Here is an 18,264-nt window from a genome sequence, read left to right on the forward strand (position 1 = left end):
TTTCCTTTTTCTGTCTGCTTCTTCTGAATGCTAGCTCAAGAATGGTTCTCTTTCTCACCGACTCACTCGCAGCCCTACTCAGACCTGTATAGAATCAAATGTCATTGACGTATTTTGATGAAACTTGGTATATACATTATATGGACCATGGGGAAAAGAAAAATGCAAAAAAAATTATTAGTTCAGATTTCTACCTGTAGGTGGAAAAAATGGTGCATGAAGAACAAGAAACACAAAATGGAAATATGCAAAAGGTTTTTATTTACTATATTTGTTCAATGTGCAATCCATCTGCATCAATCACATGTTCAAAGCACCTTACAGCATATTCAACAGTAGCCCAATAGGTTTCTTGAGAAATTGCAGCAATATGGCAAGTTATGCTTGCTTTTCAATTCAGGCAGAGTTCATATGTTTCCTCTATAGACACGATCTATCAGATATCCCAGAACCATATGGACTCTGCCTGAATTGAAAGCAAGCATAACATACCATATTGCTGCAATTTCTCAAGAAACCTGTCAGTCTACTGTTGAACACACTGTAAGACACTTTGAACGTGTGATTGACACAAATGGATTGCACATTGAACAAATGTCATAAATAAAAAATTTTTTGCATGTTTCCATTTTGTGTTTCTTGTTCTTCATGCACCATTTTTTCACCTAGTGGTAGTAAAAACTTGAATTAATTATTTTTTTTTGTTTTTGCATTTTCCTTTTCCCTCGTGGTCTACATAATGTATATACCAAGTTTCATCAAAATACATCAATGACAATGGACTCTATACAGGTCTGAGTAGGGAAACTAATTACAATCACCCTGTATTTTCAAATCTAGGAAAGAAATTAAACAATTCATTTTAAAAAAGTACAATAAAACTTTAAAATTCAGAATTATAAAATACAGTCATTTTCCAACTCATGGAAACTGAAAGTAGTACAGTCGATTCCATTTAATTGGGCCACTGGTTAATCGGGGCAGCTGCTTTATTGGGCCAAATCTCAAAGAACAGAAACCAAACTAATAAATTAATACATAATTTAATCGCTTAATTGGGACAATTTTTCACTTAATTGGGACAGTAGCAGAAAAGGAATTTAGCAAGTTTTGATATATTTTAGTAATCTTCCGAAAATATGTAGGCACTACGTAGACTAATGTCATGTAGGTCTAACGATTGGCAGAGACAAAGCGATTTTGTCTTTTGCTCAGGCAGTTTGGTTTTTCTGGAGGAGGTCAGCATAGCAAGATGTATCACACGGAGATTTCGTCTGAGGCGGACCTGAATGCAAGTTACTGGTGCTGCTCTGGATTGGACTGGGCGATCCCCTTAAAAGTGAAGGGACAAAGATTGCCGGACAATTTTTTGTGGTCTCTCAATAGAGTTGGAAGACAGCGAGAGTTCCCTTGGAAGGCATTTGTGTGCATAATTACGTCTAGATTCAGACAGCAGCCATCCAATGGTTGAGACCAGCATCAAGCTGGTGGATTCTACACACACTCCCACTGAAGTGGCCTATCTCCAAGTAAACTGTGCTCAAAGGAAGACCATAAAATGATTTTTGGATGAACCCTTTTCTTTTTCCCTTTTTAGTTTGAACAATTTTTCCTTTCTTTCTTTTTAGTTAGAACATGTTCTATCAGGAATGGATTGAATTGTCAACCCTTGTGTACATCGCTACTAATATTTGGCAACACTAACATTATGCGAATCAGTTATCTATCGTTGTGAGTCTGGAAAATTTATAGTACAAATATTTTCTGTATTTTGGTTTAATAAAGCATTAAAATAGGTACCTAATTATTATTTTTTTACCTACTTATTTATTTACCTATGTATTACATATTTTATTATAGAATTTATTATTAGTTCATTTAATTGGTATAGCCACTTAATTGGGACTAATCCATTTTGGCCCAATTAAGTGGCTGTTCCAATTAAATGAACTAATAATAAATTCTATGCCCTAATTAAGCAGAATTGACTGTATATTAAAAAAGAGATTTATTTTAGAGTTCAAACAATCAGTTGCACTTGCTTACAGAAAAGTGTAACAATTAAACACAACATATAATACTTTAATGGGCAATCAAAATTTAAAATGAAATTACTGTAACTTTCTACAGAGTTGCAAGATTATTATTCTAATTTCACATTTATAATAGTGAATTAATAATAAATAAATAAATAAAATTAATGATAAAAATAAAACAATCTTCACATAAAATGCAAAGCTCTCTCAGTATGATTTTTGGTGACTTTGAAAATGACTTCTTTCTGGTGTTTCATGAATCTTTGTATTAATAAAATACCATAATTAAATCACCTTTCTACATGAACTTTTTTCATCTGTCATTGGAGTAGACTTTCAAATTCCTCCACATCAATAGTGAAGAAATTAAGTTGCCATGTCAATAAGATTCAGTCTTCTTGGTTGAGATGTGAGATCAAACACTCTTAATCATTATCATCTAGCTAAAACATCTAATGCTAAGCCTAAAACATTTTTAAAATAAGATTGGCTTTGAGATGTTTGTTGGAATACTGATTGATGTTTAAATAACACTGTATATGTATTTTATTCATAAGTGGAAATGAATGGATCCATAGACACTTTTTGTCTTCTGAATCCTTTCAACATGCTACAACAGAAGAAATCCTGTCAAGAAGACTTCTTAACATGAAAAAAGCAAAATAATTTTAAATTTTTTGATGTTATGGAAAAATAGTTGCAAATTATAAACAACACATCCACACCATTAAAGTAAAAAGTTTTTAACACAAAATTTGTAGATTATATGCAGAAAATTATACTATCTTTTTGAATTTGTAGTTTTAGTCTAAAGAATTTCACATGGATGTTAGTGTTTATTGACAACTTGGCAACAGTAAAGGAGTAATTATGACAAACATTATCATAATCTCTCCTTTACTGCTCCAGAAAAATGTCATCATAATCATGCTTGCTGAGAAATGCAATTTACAAGAGAGTTTAAGGATGACAATGAAGTTATTTCTGAAGTACAAAGATGTGCAGAATGACACTATGCATATACACTTGTTGATAGGTTTCTTTTCAAACTGATAGTATTATATTATGTACAGAAACAATTTCATATCCAAAAGATCAGATAATAATGAGATATGCTTGAAGTTTAGAAAGTAGTGAATGAGAAAAACATTTCTTGTGTTATTTTCTAGGCTATCTTTGTAGATTGAAAATTCTTTTGTATTTTATTCCAGATATACTTCAGGGGTTGCTTTATTTTATTATTAAAATTATTCAATTATCTAGGCAAGAATTTATTTAAAAAATTGGAGTACATCAAAAAACTTTTTCAATTGATCTTCATAGAATAATTTGGAAAAAGAAAATTTTATTGTATTTATTTTTTACACAATAAAATATGAAAATTTTAAGTTGCTGTGTGAAAAGACATTCATAGGAATTCATATTAAAAATACAATTTAACCAAAACGTTGATCTTTAAATTTCTGTAATAACAATTTCTAAAACATCAACTTAGTCCAAACTCACTTTTTTTTAAACTTCAGGAATTAGCTAGGTTCATAAATTTTGTATAATATATGCTTTTAACAATATTAAAAAGTTAATGTAAACAACTGGAAACAACAAAGTATCTGAAGCTTGATTTTTAATTTAGGCTTTCCAAACAGAAAATACCCCTAGACAGAATGAGCAATGTTTACGAAATTTTGATCTTTCTGAATATCGTCAAGTATTGAATGATGTTGCTGTTTGGATATATCAAGCGGTAATCAAAATACAGGAAGAAAGAATTCAACCTTTAATTGGTAAGTGAACTTTTTAAAAAGTATTTATTTGATTTGATAAAATAATTACAGTAACATATATCAACATTTTTAACTTCTACCAATAAACAGTTTTAACCTGTTCAAGGCCTAGTTTTACAACACCTGATGGTAGCCACAGGTCAAGCTTATTTTTAAATTAAGCCTAACATTTTGAAGCAATTTAAAAAAACCATTTTTCTGAGTTTTTTCAAATGAAAATATACCAAATTTTTTATATACGAGGTTTAACATGTAAAAAAGTTATTTTACATTGCAGCTTGGTTGCAGTTGGCAACAATGTTTGATTCCTTCTATAAATGAAGGTATCAGAGTTTTGCCTGTTATGTCAAAATCTCCATCAATTCTTTCACTAAATGAAAAATCACTCATGTTATTAATAACTGATTCAGATAAATATAAGTTTTAATTCCTCATCACTGATTAATATATTTTTTTTTATTACTCACTATTTTTAAATCAACTCTTGTTACAAGCTCCAATTTACATTGGTTTATGCTGACTGTACATGTACAGAAAAAAACTTGAAGATTGTCATAAAGGCTACAAGAACTGCTGAGTCATACAATATCATTAGATCTTTCAAAATTCTACCAAAATCGATGCCATCTATCAGTTAAAAAATGTACATCATCACAAATGAGTATATTCAGGCATGGCTGTTTCAAGCCACTGTGATTATCATGAGTATACTTGTTACAAATGAACTAGGTATTCAGGCATTAAAAAAACACAAACCTATGTTAGCAATAATAAACCACACAAAAGTTATAAAAATCATAATTATAATTAGTCCAAATCAAAAATAAAACCAAAACTAATTTTCACAAAACTTTCCAGACAATTGGAGAATTTAAATCTAACTTAAACTAAAACACCACAAAAACCGACAAGCTAAATCAGATACAGATTATTTACAAACAAAAGAAAGACTCATACAATCTAAACTGCCTAATCATCACACCAAAAATGCCAGAAAATCCCTTCATTGATAGAACTTACTTCAGAAATTGCTTTACTTGCTTTCAGAAGCTTCATCTTGCTGTCTTCAGCTTCATTGTGTTTTTATTTATCTCAGGTGTGACATCACAACTGAATGTGTCACTCTATCTCATTTACATGCTAATAATAATAATAATAATACTTTTTGTTTGCAATGTCTTTTATAATAGTCATACCAATTTTTTCAGAAAAGAGTTTTTGACTTTTTTAAAAATCAGTAACAGAGGGATTAAGAGAGAGTTCTTTAACTCCACTTGGAGACTGCTTAATCAAATATGTCATTTTGAGATTGGCAATGTGAGTGTCAGCCATGTTAACAGCAAGGTTGTTTTACCATTACTTTAAATTTTGTGCAGGGAAGGTGAGGGATTATTGTCTTTTAAACAAAATTAAAAGATTTCCAAAATAAATAATAACAATAACAATAAAATCCAAAAAATAAAAAGATAATGTCAGACTTGACTCCTTACAATATATTAACAGAAATCTTCCACCTAAAATATTTTTATTGCATTCACAGATTTAAGGTTGATTCTTCATGTTTTTAGTCAACTACTACCATTAATACAGTAGCTCTATATATTTCTTCAGTTGTTCTTAGCAGAAGTGTTCTTGTTAGGGATATGACTATTCTTGATTCTTTCCATTTAAATTTTACGTAATTACATATAAATTAAGTCTGACATATAGTAATAAACAAATGAAAACTTGATTAAAATCTGATAGTGTCTTTAGTTGGAATATAATACCATCATTTGTTTAACTTCTATATTTTTATTTAATGTGCAATGAGAGCTTGTAGTCTTTCCATTTTTATGTATGCCTGTCATGTATTTCTTAAAACTTTTTCTAAGATTCAATGTGTGCTACCTATATATTTTTCTTTGCCTCTTGCATTTTGTATAAATGGTATTTCATAATCCATAACCTTTTTTTACTGATGGCAAAAAGTTGGATTTACACACACCTCTAGAGAGAGGAAGGTTCAAGATTGCCATACAAGACAAAGACATTGTATGGCAATCATAACACAAAAAAAAAAATCACATCTGAAAGACCCAAAACTTATCTGATTGTAAGCTTTATCATATACAAACTACTTACATAATTAAATAACAATGCATGAAAAGCTGAAACACAAATTGTTACAGATACACTACCATACTACAAATATAAATCATAATCAGTCTTAGAGAACAACACACACAAAATATACTATGACCAGCCATAAACAGACAAAAGAAGACAAAATTACACAGAGGAAACATATCCATTCAAACATCCACAACATACAAAATATATATACTGAAAAAATTGGCAAAAATTCAGAACTCGGCCATAAAGTACATATGGAGAATGGCTAATGCTTATATAGTTCTCTCTTACAAAGAGATTATATTACATACATTACACAGACGTCTAGATCTTAATAACAACAAAGATATCACTGTAGAAAGCAACATTAAACACATGTCACATAGTCAGGAAATTTTAAATTACAGATTTATTGCTAAATTAAAAGTATATAAAATAACAGTTTTTCATTAATTATGTTTCAACCATGGTCTGGCCTAGATTAAACACTGGTGTCAATCAAGTAGGATACAATCTACCAACAACAACAATAATAAATAATAATAATAATATGAAAATATTATTTGTTTAGTTGCAGCAGTTCTAGAACATGAAGCAATTCCTGGGATATCTGGTAATCGTCCATCTGGAATGAGAAGTAGATCATCAAGTGTTGCAAGAGAATTAGACTCCCCAATTGATCCTCAAAGAGCCTTAGATATTTTAATAAGAGAGGTAAATTATATTCAGTTATTTTTTTACAAGTATTCTTGTTAATTTTCGAAGTAAATATTACTTTCAGATTAATTATGTTTAATAAGATTTTCTCTTTTATATATATGCTAGACAATTTAGTGTCTAAATTGTATGTACTATTGTAAATTAGTATAATAGTGTGATAAACCTGTAAATTCAAATACAATATAATAGTATTTTATATATATATATATATATATATATAAAATAGATATAATCAGACAAGAAGTTGTTTAATAATAATATTTTCTCATTTCACTTTTTATAGACAGTAACTCCATTTATAAGCAAGCCACAAAATATCAAATAAGTTTTAATTTCAGAAAATTTTCTAGTTATTCAAAGAAGCTTATTGTCTACTGTTCCTCGAATATGATATAATGAAGGACTATCAGTATTTAATGTTTAATATTCAGTAATATTTTTAGTTTTAATATACTGCAAATATTAGAGATTGAAAATAGTTAATTATTATTGTGGTTTTCCTTTGAACTTTTTCTGAAATTTAAAATTGTATTATACTTAATAATAATCAAATGATTTTATGCAAGCAAGTATTCAGTAGTTGTTATTATTTGATTTTGTCAAATGCCACATTGTGTGTTGTATCCTGTATTTTTTTTTTTTTGTGTGTTGTGAGTGTGTGTGTTGTGTGTCTTAATATTTTCTGCTTGTACGTAAGTAATATGGATGTCTAGTCTTTCCAAAAGTCTCCATCCAATTATCTTACATCAGATAATGGACCCAGGCAGAGCCAAAACTGTCTGCTTAAATTGCTAAAACCATTAATAGACTGAAAAACAGAATTGTTACACAGTGGTAGACTGGAAAATTTTTACCATCCTTGACAAACTGAAATAAACCCTCCCCCATAAGTATATTAATACAAGTATATAAAAATATTTTGATGCTAAAATCTTAAGGCTAGAGCATTTCAATCAAAAATATAATATAGTTTACTTATGATAACCAATGTGTGTATGATATGATAGATCATTTACATTTACATATGTTATCTATTGCCTACATACATAAATTTTCCTCAGTGTAAATCAAATTATAAAAATAGAAGTTAAAATTTTCTATTCATTATTAAAATAAAAGTATATCTTTATTTACATATATTTATTGAAATTTTTAATTGTATTTTCTAGCTTACAACATTTTTTCGAATTCTGTCAATTCATGCTGTTGATCAAGAATTGATTTTTCAAGTTTTTAAACAGGTAATTAGTCTATTTGAATAAGTTTTATTTAATGACTATTTTTAAAAACTTACTCAATAAAGTTGATATTTTAACCATTAATTCAATAAATATTTAATGAATATTTATTTTAAAAATCTTTTTAGTTATTCTATTTTATATGTGCGGGATCTCTGAATAATTTACTGTTGAGAAAGGATATGTGTCACTGGTCTAAAGGCATGCAAATCAGGTGAGTAGGAATGAAAAACTAGTTTGATAATGTTTATCTTCCATCTTTTCTGTTCTTGAACACTCACTTCACACTGTATGACAGTTAATGATCTATTAATAATAGAACTTCTGGTATGTTAAAGAATTGAAATGTTTTTGGAATTTTCTGTCTTCAGAAAGCATCGTCTATTTTCAGGAGCAAATTCTCTGGGCTTGCTTAGCATGCTTAAGAGAAAGTTTTGACTGTCAATATACTTTTTATGAGAACAAATATGCCAATAATAATTTATTCTAATGTGTGAACTTTTTTATCATGTGTGTGCGCTTTTACATTGGCAGCTAGTGGCCAGCCATTTTAAGTCAGTGCAATTCTTGCAGGAACTCTATAGTTTGCTCATGTGGACGTTTGCCACAGCAAACAAGTGCGCATGTATGACGTCATTTGAAGCAATTAACACGGCCAGATTGTATCAAAGCTTGCGGTACCCAGTCAGCTTACATGTATTGTGTACAGGGGCAGATATACATAGGGACTAATAGGGCTGAAGCTCTGGGCAGCCAGTGTCAAAGGCCACAAGAATTGAATTATCATCATAAATCTATATATATAATCGAGACGAGTTGATGATGATGATGATAAGTTAAAATTTGGTACACAGGGTATGTCACGAGAACACACACTAAGAAGGGATTTTTCGAAATTCCTCCCCACGGGGGAGAGGGACAGGATTAAGGCTTAACACTTTCATCAGCAATGGAAGTGTCAAGTAACAATGGAATTGTTAAGAGAAAGCAATGTGCAAGATGCAGATGCAGTTTTTTTTGTTTTTTGTGGAAATTGAACATATTTTTAGACCCATCTAAAAATTCTAATTAGTCCGGAAACAGGGGGACCGAATTCTTGCATTCTGTGAAAATGGGTAAGGTTGACTGTAATGTAATAATAATAATTTTTGCTAAAACGGTTAGGAGTTGAAATTTGGTACACAGTTAGGGTACCAAATTTAAGTACCAAAGTGTTAAGTAACAATAGAGAACAGGAAAAAGTGACGTGCAAGATTTACGGGCTCTGGAAAAAAAGAAAAAAGAAAAAGAGTAATATGTTAGAACACATTTGATTTTCAAACTTAAACACATTAGTTCAGTTTTTCTCGACTTTTCTTCTTTAGAACATTCAATTTTCATCGAATGATAAAATCAGAACATGTGAAAATCGAACAATATTAGAACATTCAATTTTCAAATTCGATTTTTCTTTAGAAATACTTAGTTTGTTGATGAAATTACTCTTTTTCTTTTGTGACTATAATGTAATAATCTCAATCTTTGCTATCATTACTTTTGCCCGAGCAACACCAGGCCTACCTGCTAGTTTTTAATACTTTTTCATTATAATAAATTTTATGTGTAGATATAATGGGCTTTATAATAGTCCATACTTTTTATTCACACCAAATAACGTTTCTGCCTATTGTTTAGTGCTACAGATAGGCCTATTATTCTTGTAACTTTCAACATGCCCAAAAATTTTGGTCAGGATTCTCCCCTATCTATTTTAAACAAAAGTTTTCATAGTTAGAATTTCATATCATCTACTACAACTCAGCCATAAAAATTCATTGCATATTAAGAATAATAATATGTGATGATGGAAAATTTCTAATGAAATTCTTTCCACAATCTGGCAAAAGACATAAAGATTTTGTTAATAATCTAATGCATTTATATATCTAATTCAATAATAGTTATAAATAACAAAATACATTTATTAAAATAATGAAATTTTAATAATAATAAATTTTTTTTTATTTAATTTAAAATAATAATAGTCATATAGTATATGTAGAAAGAAAATACCCCGTATCTTTGTTCTTCATAATACCATAATTCTTTATAAATACCATAGATGATAAAATAAGGATTTGATTACAGCAAAATTATTATAAAATGTTGCATATACACTTATGACCATAATTTCAGGAATCCACAAGTACACACACTAGCCACTGCTGTAAAGGAACAAAATGCAAGTAGAAATGCTTTGTGGCAACTTTTGAAGGGAGTGATGTAGGTGTGTGTAAATTTACTGATAAGGGAATGGTGTAAAAGTATTTTCCGTCAGTTTGGGCAATTGGCATTGTAAGATCTTGTTATTGCATTGCATACACAAAAAATGTTATTGCCTTTAAATTGCAAAAGACTATTTATAGGCAGTAATTATCTTAAAGAAGAGATATTGATGACATTATGCATGGTAGGATTATTGGGAGATTAGAAGCTGGCTGGCCAAACTCAGAGACAAGTGCCACAGGAACCGAATGCATTATCTGTAGGCTTTGACAATGATTCCAACGTGACCAAGATGTTTGAAGGCAATACAGTGAAGATCATGTCACAACCGATATGTAGCCATAAATGCCCTATGCCACCCACCAGCGCAGCAAGCAAACTGCTTACAGATCTCTCAGCAGCATCAGGTATCACTGTCAAGGCAAACAATTTACAGACAGCTACAGGACATCAGCCTATATGCCAGGTAGTCTGCAGTATGCATTCCTTTAACTACACAGCACATGTTGATCTGCAGAACATGATGTACTGAACACCTTGCTTGGACTTGCAATGATGTGATGCTGTACTTTTTTATTAGCGAGTCCCATCACAATCTAGAAACTAATAGTTGACAAGTGTACATCTGGTGATCCTTGGACAATTATGAACCTGCCCACACCATTAAATGTAATTGTTCTGGAGATGGAGGCACCTTTGTTTGGGGTGGTATCATGTTAGGGTCTTGTGTGCCACTGCATGTGTTCAAATGTGTACTGTAACAGGCCAGATTTATAGGGATGTCATCCTGCAGCAGTATGTGCAGCTTTTTAGAGGTGCACTTGGTCTTGGGTTCATTTTGATGAATGATAATGCTTTTCTCACAGGTCTGGCTTGGTTTAGGAATACCTGGAAATTGAGAATATAAGGTGTCTGGACTGGCCACCTTATTCACCAGACTTAAACCCCATAGAACATATATAGCAGGGGTGGCCAACAAGTCGATCGCCAAGCCAATTTTGGTCGATCGCTAGCAATGTCTTGACTTAATGTATTATATTTGTAACCGAACGCAACTGTATGCATGCAGTTATGACTCGACTCATAAGCAGTGAGTGCACTTCGTACTGAAACACAGTGTATAAACATAGTATGTATTTCACACTCCCCCTCCCCACTTAGACTATGCCTATGACAACAAGTCGATCGCGACACATTTTTACGATAAAAAGTAGATCTTATGTGCACAAAAGTTGGCCACCCCTGATATATAGGATGCCCTTAGTCACAGGGTTGCAACACATCATCCTTCACCACAGACTACTGCAGAGCTCCAGAGTACTTGTGCAAGAATGGGATTCATTCCAGAAACTGCTTGACAACATTATAAACAGTATGCCAAACTGCTATGTAGCATATAGTGCCATTTATGGCAACCATACACACAATTAAGCTTCACAGGACTACAGTGTGACATCATGGCACATGCAGTGTCATGCAGGACAGTCCATGTCCATTTCATTTTTCATTTTTTCCAATGGGTTAGGTGAATGTGAATCCAAACTTCTTTTCTCACTGAATTTCATCTTCCTATGTTATGTTCATCCTCTTGAAGTATGTTTCTTGCAGTTCAATGATCCATAACCACCACATACAATAATTTCTTAGATTATGGACATTAGTGTAATTAATGAAATGTACTGTACATTTCTACATTATATATTAATGAATTTTCATGTGTTATTTAATTGAGCCACTCATTTTTGCCAAATCAGTTAACTCTTTTGCATCATTCATAATGTATCGTTTTTAAGTAGATGGTAAAAAAATGCATCCTGTTTGTTCTACATTAAATTTCAATTATAATATATCAAAGAAAATAATAGCATAATCAAAAAGAAATATCTAGAAGTTTGTGAATTTTAATAACAATGTAAACACAACACTGAACACTTTAAGATACAGTGGGTGATCAGTTAATGAACATAATCAGTTCCAAGACTGTGTTTGCTATCAGAATTGTTCATTAACCAATTATCAATTTATCATAGATTTTTATGGGAATTTGATTAATCTGTTCTGGAGACCCCAAAAAATAAAAAATTATATACTTTTTTACTACATTTATTTACATGTAATAATAAAAATACATATATACACAGTCTTGCATTTTTATCAGTCGTGTTTTTTCTGTTTGTGGGGCATTAAAGAATCTGTCCAATGTCAATTGCTTTTCTCTCTCCAGGATTTTTCGGAAGTAATTAATAGCATTGTTGTCGTAGAGATCCCCAAGCCTATTAACCTCAACCTGGTTTGGATGCCATTCTAAGACTGTTGTTCTAACATCCTCCCACTACTTCAAAAGATTTTTAATAACAGATATCAGCATTAATCCTCTTTTTCAGAAGAAAACATATCTCACCAAGTTTCTTGGTGGTGTTCTGTTGTCAGATCAGTTTCAGGTTCCATCATCAGGCCTCGGAGTCGCTCACTTTTCTCACTTGTACTCACTTTTCTGAAGTATCCTCACTTTTCTCACTTTTCAGGTCATTTTCTCACTTTTCTCACTTTTTTGGTCAGTTTCACGTGCTTAATTAAGATGTGGGGCAAGCCAAACGAATTGCCGAATTATCGGACTATCAGAATAGAATTTTTTAGAAGAAAATACGCGGCCCTGAGCAGACTCAAAATTGCAACTGCCCGCTCAGTGTCGTTAGGTTATAGAAAACAAAAATTTATTTAACGTATTTAAAAAAATCTTTTATGCACTTAAAAAATCCCTCTCATTACAAATTCAGAAGCCAGTGTTGAGTAAACTTATGTATTCATGCCATATTTTCATTATTCGCCAAAATCTACCTTATCCGAATTGCATTTCCTTCTACAGAGTTTAAAAATAAGTATTCTAAGCATCCCTGCGGTTTTGGCTGTTTTCTAAGAAAATCACTAAAGTCCTTTTGCAGCGGAAAACACATTACGCAGAGGGATTAATCTCTCAAGCTGACAACACTGCTGCCGCTTTTAAATTCAAAATATATAATTATTAAAATTAACACGAGATAGTAGCGTAACCTCCTACCACTAAACAAGATTTCGTTTCTGACCATTTAGTTATTCTGGTTATAGCCCAATAATTTGGTAGATTATTTGGTTTTAATTAACAATCGGGTTACGGAGTTGTCGTTTACAAAAATATTTTTTTACTTGATTTATCTTTAAATAATTTCATAAACTTGAGTTTAATAAAATTACTTTAATGATTTCATAGCATATTGTTAACGTTAAATCACATCTACATCTTCCCATAAATGTATGTTTAAATTGACTACAAGTATAATTATTCCATATAGTAAGTGTTATTTTCATAAAATGTGTGATTACTTTCCTTGTGAAATATCCATTTTTTAATCTTCTCTTATGCCGATTATAATTGTGCATTAATTGAGAAACTAAAAAAGTAAACGAAAATGTAAATTCATATTTACATATAAAATTTACCAAATAAATTAGCCTAAAATATTCGAAGTGTTGTAAAAAGTACAACACGTAATTGCTTGTGAGAAAGATTTTCATACGTTTCCCAAAGGTTAACAACTTTGCAACGATGTTGGTTTTTATTCATCTGCAGGAAAAAGTTTTTTGTTATTTATGAAATCATTAATAAAATATTATTTTACTTATATTATTTGGAGTATATTTATTTCAGATTTATTATTTTATTTGGAAATCAATATTTACACATCTCGAAGCATTAAAAAATAAACAGTTTCTGATAATGATAAATATCCGAGAATAGCCAAATTAGTGAAATCAGCATCGAAAATCCCGTTCCCATGAATGAGAGGATCAATTTTATGCCGGGCACTTTCTCCTGATAGAGCATCAGTGTTGGAAAGAATGCTTAATTCACTTTTGATTGTTAAGGAGGGACTAAACATGTATGACCAAAGCCCACACCTTGTACCTATTGCAAAGGACGACTGAAATTAGCTTCCTCGGTGCATAGAAATTATCAAGAACGATTAGAAAATGAAAAGAAGTTAAAAGAATAAGAGAAACGGAAAAAAGAGCACAGAAATGTTTTGAAGAACAACAAAAGAAAGTTGTTCGTAACATGAAGATTATGGAACGGCAACTGAGTTTAAACCAGAAAAATGTAGAAGAAAATGAAATACATGCGACAGTCTAAGTTTTGTTAGAAGCAGCAAACAAAAAAACTGGAGAAGGCTATTAACAGCAAGAACATGAATGAAGTACAAGCAGCACGTGTGATGCTTATTAGTGTTAAGTGTTCAAAAGCAAGAGGAAGCGAAATAGAAGGAAGTTGATAACATGCAGAATAATCTTAATAAAAGAACATCATCTTTCATGACTGATTATTTACAGAAGCCAAAGACATTTCAAGTATTCATGGTTTACTGGAAATACAGAAGCCACTGGTTATCGGGAAACAGAAAAAAAACGCGATATAACCGAGTAATAAAAATTCTGGGCTTTTACTAAACAGATTATACATGCTATGGAATCTCTGTTCTTTCATCAGCAAGTGTTTCTGATATAAAATAAGCTTAGTTTTTCAATCCTGAATTTTATTCGTAGGTTATATCGAATTAATTGACGTTTACGTAAACATCGAAACCATGAACGCCCATTTAGCATTGTTTCTTTAACAGTGACATTGAAAGACAAATACTGTCGATATAAAAACAAAACATCAATTGCGATTTTATTATACAGTACTATATAAATCGCTTATTAGAAATTCGTGTAGTTTATATTTTTCAATAAAAATTATAAATGCTGTAATTGAAAATTTAAAAAAAAATGAATATTGAATATATAATAGAACATCAAAACTTATAAAATTACAGAGTAAAAATTCTCTAAAAAGCAAAGATGAAGTTACTACTGTATAAAAATTTTAGAAGTTTTCGTTCAGAATTAGAGAGATCTTTTCCTTACACGTTATGCGGTGAATTCGAAATTTCACACCTTTATGTGAATTGACGCAATACCGTTAATTCACATAAATGTATGAAATTTCGAATTCACAGAAACTTGTAAATGAGGAGACTGTACTTAAAACTAATAAATAAACAACTTTTATATCAAAAGGAAACAAATGACAATCGATCTATCCACCTGTTCTGCATATTTAGCTCTTTCTCGTATTTCGTTGCAAATAGAAATTCAGTGGTAATTGGTAATTTAAAATTAATTGACTCAAATGCTTTTAAAATTTGGGGGACCAAAAAAACGCGATATAACGAGTGGCTACTATATTACAGTATATACAGAAATTTTTAAAATGTGTTTAACCATAACAGAATAAAAAGAAATAACAATTTTTACTGCTGTTTTGCTGAGTTTTCCTTCTGTGTTTTCACTTTGTTTTGTCACTATTGCACTCACTTTTTATTCACTTTTTCTGTATTTCAACTCACTTTTCTCACTTTTTCAAAGGGGAAATAGCACTCCTAGGCCTGCATCATGAGCTCTTCAATGTTCTTTATTTTTCAGATGTGACTTTTTTTTTACTCCTTAAGCTGCTTGAGTCTTTTTGATTATACTATATCTTTTGTAAATAAGATTGAACTGCAGCCTACTGTAGATCTGTTCAAGCCATACTGCCCAGCAACATCAGACATCTTCTGCCCACTCTCTACCTTTGCTATTATACTCTCATCTTTTGAAAATAAAAACCGAAGCAAAACTTAATGAGTGCCCACTTGACAGTCTTGCGAATACTATAAAAAAATTGTTTCTGTCAGAAAAATAAAAGGCTGGGATTACAAGGGAGAGTTTCAAAGTTCAGAGGATTGTCAACATCTCCTGCGCTTTGAAAAGTTTTGAATTGTTGCCTGAAGATAACGGAAGACGAATTAGTATTCATTATTTTACGTCGCTTCTTGTGTTTCTTCTGTGACATGTTCGTTGTCCAAACATAAAAAATCTTTCGCAAAAGTGTTTGTTATCCGATTTGTTCATAGTTTGTTAACTGATCACCCACTGTATTCTTCATAAATAACAAAAAAAAAATTATGAACTATAATGCAAATAATACAGTTTTTATTTATATTACATAAGATTTTAAATTAGTACAGTATTGATTGATTACATTATTTAAAATACTATATGTAATATCAAAAAATATATAACTAAAGATTTATATTTTATATATAATAATAAATTTGAATAATTTTTAATTAACATATAAAATAATATAAAAATAAAATTTCTCTTTTTTAATAAAAAATAAAATTGTTTATAATAATAATTTGACATTAAATCCTATAAATTAAGTTCTGAAGCAAAAAGTTTTCTCTTGAAAATGTTACTGTGATTTTTTTCTTGCTATTATTAAATATTGTTTGACACAAGTATTTCTTTTTAATTGAGTTGGTTGGAAAGAATGTGTAGAAAAGCATTATGAACAAAAGCAGCAGTGATATAGTCTTTTTCAATGAAACAAACTTTAATTTTATTTGAATCTGTGTGTCTTAATACAGTAAAAGTTTGACTCTGGAAGTATGGGAAGTTGAACAATTAAAAAATTTGGCAAAGATTTATCAGAACTGTGAATCATATGAAGAAAATCAATTTCAACTCCAGTATTGTTGGGTTTACCTTGAAATTCTTTGTAAATTTATTCCATTCAGTTATAATTAATTATTTTCAACAAATTTGAGGGAAAATATACTAGAATTTTAACTAAAATTAATTGGAAGTTGTAAGTCATTGATATGCAGTTATCAAAATAACAATTTACAAATGATCTTATTTGTATTTAGATTAGATTAATAACCAATGTAAATACAATTTTGTATTCATATTTAACTAGGTATAATCTGAGCCATTTAGAACAGTGGTGTCGAGATCAGCAAATGAATCAAACCGAAGTGACAGACATTTTACAGCCCATCATTCAGGCTTCTCAACTTCTTCAGGCTCGCAAGACAGACGACGATGCCCAGAGTATATGTGATATGAGTAATAGACTAACTACTGCCCAGGTATTCCTTTTATTAAAATTAAGTTATAATTATTGTCTAATATTCTATTATATTAATATGAAGTACTGTAATTATATATTGGAGACTCTGTTTTATTTTTAAGATTATCAAGATTTTAAATTTGTATACACCTGCTGATGAGTTTGAAGAAAGGGTACCAATATCATTTATTAGAAAAATGCAAGCTTGTCTTCAAGGAAGAGATAAGTTAAGGGAACAAGAACAAGAACATAGGCCCAATCCAGCTATCGATCAGGGAACACTACTAATGGACACAAAATTTGCCTTTCCTATCCGTTTTCCATTTAATCCTTCTAGTATCATGTTAGAAGACATAGTGGTTCCTGATGTCCTTAATTTGCCCATGTTAAAGAAAATTTAGAATTAGGTTTCTTTTTTTAAATTTTGTTAATGATTTCATCACAGCAGGTAGTAAAATAACTGCCTATGTTTAATTTTCTAGTAAAGAACTTCCATATTTGAAAAAAAGAGAAAAATATTTCATTGATAACAAATATGATCCATTCAAATTTTATTATACAAATTATAATTGTGCTTAAGATATAAAATTTTATTTAATTAATCAACTGTATAGAGTAAATTGTGAATATATTGTAATATATTGTTAGTTGTTAAAATCAAATTGTATAGATTTTATTGCAAAATGTTAGAGAGAATACTAAATCATGATTAAAAAAAATTATTTTTTAATTAACATAATACATTTTTTGAACTGTTAAAAATAACTTTATTGCTCCAACTGTTACTGTTTATTCCCTTTTTGTTTTAAATCATGCAATATCTATATTGGAATAGTGATTATGATAAAATAATTACTCTCACTGTTTATTAAAAACTGATTAACATAATTGCATAAATCATGCTCTATTTTTATAGGTTGTAATTTGTGTCAAAGTTTGTTTACAAATCATAGTTCTCATCATTATTAATATATAGATCCAATGTATTTAATTTTCAACAAAATCAAAAACTATTTAGTACTTTTCATTTAGATTATCCGGATTAGATTATTATATACAGAAAATCAAAATTATACTGAAATACGAATTTTTTTTACAGAATCTGTAAAAATAGAAGCATAATCAAAGACAAA

General features: G+C 30.2%; 1 protein-coding gene across 3 annotated transcripts in view; it reads left to right on the forward strand.

Moving 5' to 3' along the window:
* LOC136985734 (unconventional myosin-Va-like) overlaps positions 1–18,155 on the forward strand; it is a 162,929-nt gene extending 144,774 nt beyond the window's left edge. For all 3 annotated transcript variants that reach the window (XM_067283071.1, XM_067283073.1, XM_067283074.1), the window contains 6 exons: positions 3,670–3,820; positions 6,507–6,649; positions 7,825–7,896; positions 8,022–8,107; positions 16,979–17,150; positions 17,254–18,155. In XM_067283071.1, coding sequence (XP_067139172.1) covers positions 3,670–3,820; positions 6,507–6,649; positions 7,825–7,896; positions 8,022–8,107; positions 16,979–17,150; positions 17,254–17,532 — 903 coding nt within the window. In that variant the 3' untranslated portion in view covers positions 17,533–18,155. The remainder of the gene's footprint in view (positions 1–3,669; positions 3,821–6,506; positions 6,650–7,824; positions 7,897–8,021; positions 8,108–16,978; positions 17,151–17,253) is intronic.
* Positions 18,156–18,264: the final 109 nt, after the last annotated feature.

This window comes from Centruroides vittatus, unplaced genomic scaffold (genome assembly GCF_030686945.1).
Source record: "Centruroides vittatus isolate TY-2023 unplaced genomic scaffold, ASM3068694v2 contig_976, whole genome shotgun sequence".
NCBI classification, from domain to species: domain Eukaryota; kingdom Metazoa; phylum Arthropoda; class Arachnida; order Scorpiones; family Buthidae; genus Centruroides; species Centruroides vittatus.